At 31.5% G+C, this 4694-nt stretch overlaps 1 protein-coding gene across 1 annotated transcript; it reads left to right on the plus strand.

The window, feature by feature from the left end:
• The first annotated feature begins 2850 nt into the window (after positions 1-2850).
• Positions 2851-4476, plus strand: LOC103503660 (uncharacterized). The gene has a single exon (XM_008467942.3). It carries the CDS (start codon positions 2910-2912, stop codon positions 4158-4160), a length of 1251 nt encoding a protein of 416 aa, XP_008466164.3. The 5' UTR covers positions 2851-2909; the 3' UTR covers positions 4161-4476.
• The last annotated feature ends 218 nt before the right edge of the window (positions 4477-4694 follow it).

Below are 4694 nucleotides of genomic sequence, written 5' to 3' on the forward strand. Positions count from 1 at the left end.
CAATATTGTACCATTGTACCTAGTCTAAACAATATGATTCTGTACCAAAAAGGAAAAAAAGAAGAAGAAGAAAGAAAATTCTGGAAGAAGAAATAAAAAATTGGTAAATATTTACATAAATAATCATGATATTGTAAAATGAATAAGAAGTAATAGTATGAAAAAATTAGTAATATAAAAAGGAGATGAATAAATCGTAAATAAAAAGAATAAGTGAAAAATAATCAGCATTATTCAAAGAAAAACCTTGAATTTATGGAAATATCATGGACTCTTTGATTTTGTTACACTAAAACTTATCTATGTATGCCTATTATTTTTAAACAAAATTGAAGACCTATAATATACCATGATTAGTTAGAATCATTATTAAATAGAATCAAATAAATAAAAGAAGATATTACATAATTAATAGTTAAAATATGTTTGTTTTATGCAGTTAAGTATACTTTGTGGTAAATAAATATAATCAAATTTTTATAAATGTTTATTTAATTATTGACGAGCTAAATTTGTCCTAAAAATTGGCTAAATCTTATTAAGATAACAATAAAATCATAAATTTAGATTAAGAAAAATCATTAAAACAGAAAAAATCATTAAAATGAGCATAATTTAAAGTGTAAGAAAAAAATAATAAAAGCATAATATTTTAAAAAATAATTATGAAAAACGGTTTAGTTACCAGAAAATGTCATACATTAATTACATATAATATTAACAATAATTCACTAGAGGAATTTACATTCAAAATTCCAAGTTTAACAAAGGGAACCATTGTTCCTCTCCACTTCTCAATGCCAACCAAAATAATAATAATAATGATAATAATAAAAAAAATCATAAAAAGACTTGAGTTTCCCACTCAATAAATTTACGAAATATAGTAAAATTTTACTTTCGATAGGTCAAAGGTAGATTTAAATATTATTTTACTTTTATTCTTAATTTGTTTTAGTCTCTATATAATTTAAACTTTCAATTTGGTATAGACTGGACTAACATACAAGAGTGCCTATACAGTTAAAATTCTATTATGAAACTTCTAAAAATTGACAATTTTGTTATTTACTTTATTTACGTGAATTATGTATAAAAATGATGATAGACTTTATTTTGAACCAACTATTTATCGTAGTCTCAAATAACTATTGAAACAAATTTTTGTGGTACAAATTAATTTGTTTTCCATTGGGTGTTTCGTGATCATATGAGGTGTGGTCGTCTTGTTGGCTTTAAGTTCATTAAAATATGTAATGGGATAAAGATCCTTGAAGCCAAGGCAATTTACGAATGTCTTTCATGTTGCATTCTCTTAATATTCACACCATTATCGTGGAGTTTGCCTGTTTAGAGATTGTCAACCTTTTGTTTGGTATTCCATTCGGATCTCACTAAAGTATCATTTTTTATTCACGAGGCAAAGCCTCATGCACAAATGTTGGTTGATATCTCTTTTCGCCATGCTAGAAGGTGGAATAATGTTCTCGCTCATTCTTTGAAGGAGCATACAACTTCTTCTGTATCCTTTGTGATTCAAATCTTTGATTTTTTCTGATATAATTCTTTGGCCGGATCGTTGTTTTTCTTTTTAAAGAATTAAAATAATTGATTTGCTGCACATAAAGTTTTAGAGACAAAACAATTTGTTTGCTTTTAAGAAAGAAACAAAATCATTACTCTAAAAACGTAACAACAAAGTTTATATTTTGTCCAAAAAGTTATTGAATTGTATCTTTAGAATAGAGGATAATTTTGGTTGCAATTTCAAATAAAATATGGAGAATAAAACATACTTAAGTTTTACTCAAAAAAAAAAATATATATATATATATAATTTTTTCTTTCTAGTTCCTAAAATTTTATGATTATGTATGTTTGGTTAAGAATGAATCATTCTAATTTCCTTGTCTATGAGAAAAGACTTATTTATATATTAGATTGATTAGAGTTTTAGGAGTATTTTTTGTTTGATTTAAAAAATAATAATTATTATATGATATATAAAATTAGGAAGGAGAATCGTAAAAAATAGTAAATTTGATAAAATATATACAAGCTATATCAAAATTCGATAACAAACGTTTGATAGCCACCGATATCCTTCTATCAATGGTATTTATAGACATTCGTTTTCTATTATCGATAAAATTCAAAATTTTGCGATAATTTGTAAATATTTTAAATTATTTTGCTATTTTTAAAAATACCTCAATTAGGAAAACGATAGTTTTTGGGAGGATATAATTTTTAAAAATTATTATTCTATTTTTATAATGTAATATAATTATTTAAAATAAAAGTACAAAGTTATCTGCGCGAACATAAGTAAACCGAAAATGATATATTTTGAAAACTCTGATCGATCAAACGAGTCTATTTTATAAAGATGAGATTTTTAAAAAAATTCATTTTCAAAACTAAGGGATTTTAGAAAATAGGGAATGAAAAAGAAAAATTGTCAAAAGTAACATACTTTTGTTTTTATTTTTAAAAGTAGCGCATTTTTTAAAATCCTGTTTTTCTCGATCGATCTTGGACGACCATCGAGATTTCAATCAATGTCGGACGACCATTGAGATTTTCCTAAAATATTAAAAATTTTCAACTTATCAATTGTTTTGGGTTTTTCCAATACATCTTGGTATACACTATTTATCTTTTCAAAAAAAATTATTCAAAACTTCCAAAATCTTAACTATTTTGACATTTTTTTTCCAAAATCTTAATTATTTCGATGGTCGCCCGAACGAGATTGACCGAAAAAAATAGATTCAGAGTTTTAAAAGAACGTGCTACTTTTAAAAACGAAAAAAAAAAATTCCCAATAAAAAAGTCAAAATTGGGAAAGGGCAAAAAAGTAATTTGGTAGTTCACTCCAGCACTGTTTTTCCAAATTGGGAAAAAGCATGCTAGTTTTCAAGTCGAAAAGCACCCTTATTGGGTATCAATACATTTTACAGGAATTAAAGAGAAGAAAAGTTTGGAAATGGATCGAAGAAGGTAAGGGTGAATCCATTTTTCTCATCTTTCGTTACAATTTTTGGATCAGCAAAAATTCAAGAGCTTATGCGATTGCAAAATCAGGACCTTTGATTTTATTTCTTCCCAAACAAACCCGTCAGTTTCGGGAAGAATCAGTGGGAATTTTGATGGAAAATTCCAATAGGGTTGAAGCAGAACGCTTGCTTGGAATCGCTGAAAAACTCTTGCACAATCGTGATTTCACCGGCTCTAAAGATTTCGCCATCTTAGCTCAAGAAACCGAGCCACTTTTGGATGGCTCTGATCAGATCCTAGCTGTTGCCGATGTGTTATTGGCATCGGAGAAGCTAATCAACAACCAAAATGATTGGTATTCGATTCTTCAAATTGAACGGCGATCTGATGATTCAGATCTCATCAAGAAGCAGTATCGGAAACTTGCGTTACTTCTACATCCCGATAAGAACAAATTTCCTTTTGCTGATCAAGCTTTCAAGTTGGTTGCGGATTCGTGGGCTGTATTGTCCGACAGTACGAAGAAATCGCTTTACGATAACGAGCTTAACCTTTATGCTAAGATCGATTTGTCTCATCAGAACAAATTGCCAGTGCGCCGGAGCCAACGATCTGGTGGTAAGAAACAGCAAGAATTTGAGAGTAACGACGGCGCCAACGCCGATGACGATCAATCTCCAAATCAGCGGCTGAAATTATTGAGTTTCTGGACAGCTTGTCCTTACTGTTACGTGTTATTTGAGTACCCTAGGGTTTATGAGGGTTGCTGTTTGCGATGTCAGAATTGCAAGAGGGCATTTCAAGCGGTGTTGCTTCCGTCGCTTCCGCCGCTCGTTCAGGGCCAAGAAGCCTATTATTGCTGCTGGGGTTTTTTTCCGATGGGATTTGCAGCTCAACAGAACGAGAAAAGTGGGAAGGGCAGCGAAACAGCCCCACCAACAACGGCGTTCCCCAATTGGATGCCCCCAATATTTTCTAACAAGCCTCAAGAAACTAGTAGAAATGGACAAACGGCAGCCCCGGTGGCGGGGGAGGCGACTCCGACTGGTAGAGAGGGAGTGGTGGTGAATGCTCCTCCCATTGTTAGGGCTCCCATAGTGCGTGGCACTGGCACAGGTAAGAAGAGGGGCAGGCCACGGAAGAATCCGATTGCAGCCTAAGCTATTGTAAAAATTTTCAAGAATAACGCCAATATTTATGGAGCCAATTGGAAATGTCTGATTCTCTCTGTTGTAGTCTTTATATTAAGCGGTTATGTCCAGGCGAGTTAGAACAAGGAAGGCTGAAGCTGGGGAAATTTGAGGTAACATTTTGGTGCAAATGTTGGGGGCCTTCTGTTTTAACTTTTTTTTCATGTTGATTTTAGGCTTCAGATGTAGAAATTAGATGGCTAGTTCCTCATTTTCTTCTGCATGTTGATATGTAAGATGTAATTTTATTCAAACCACCAATGATAATTTGGAGTTCCCTATCCAATTCCATCTGAGGCTGCACTGCCACCCACCTTCTGCAGGTTCAAGTGACAGTTTGTGTGCTTATCCTACAATTAACCGAGGGCATGTGTGGAATGATTTTGTGAGTTAAAGAAACGCGGGTTTTTTAGCTAATTTTTTTAAAAGTATTTGGAAAATTAATCCAAATAAAGTTTAAAAGTATTATGAATGGGAGCTGTCCGTTTCACCTTTAATGGTAAC

Source organism: Cucumis melo, chromosome 4, assembly GCF_025177605.1.
Source record: "Cucumis melo cultivar AY chromosome 4, USDA_Cmelo_AY_1.0, whole genome shotgun sequence".
Lineage (NCBI taxonomy): Eukaryota > Viridiplantae > Streptophyta > Magnoliopsida > Cucurbitales > Cucurbitaceae > Cucumis > Cucumis melo.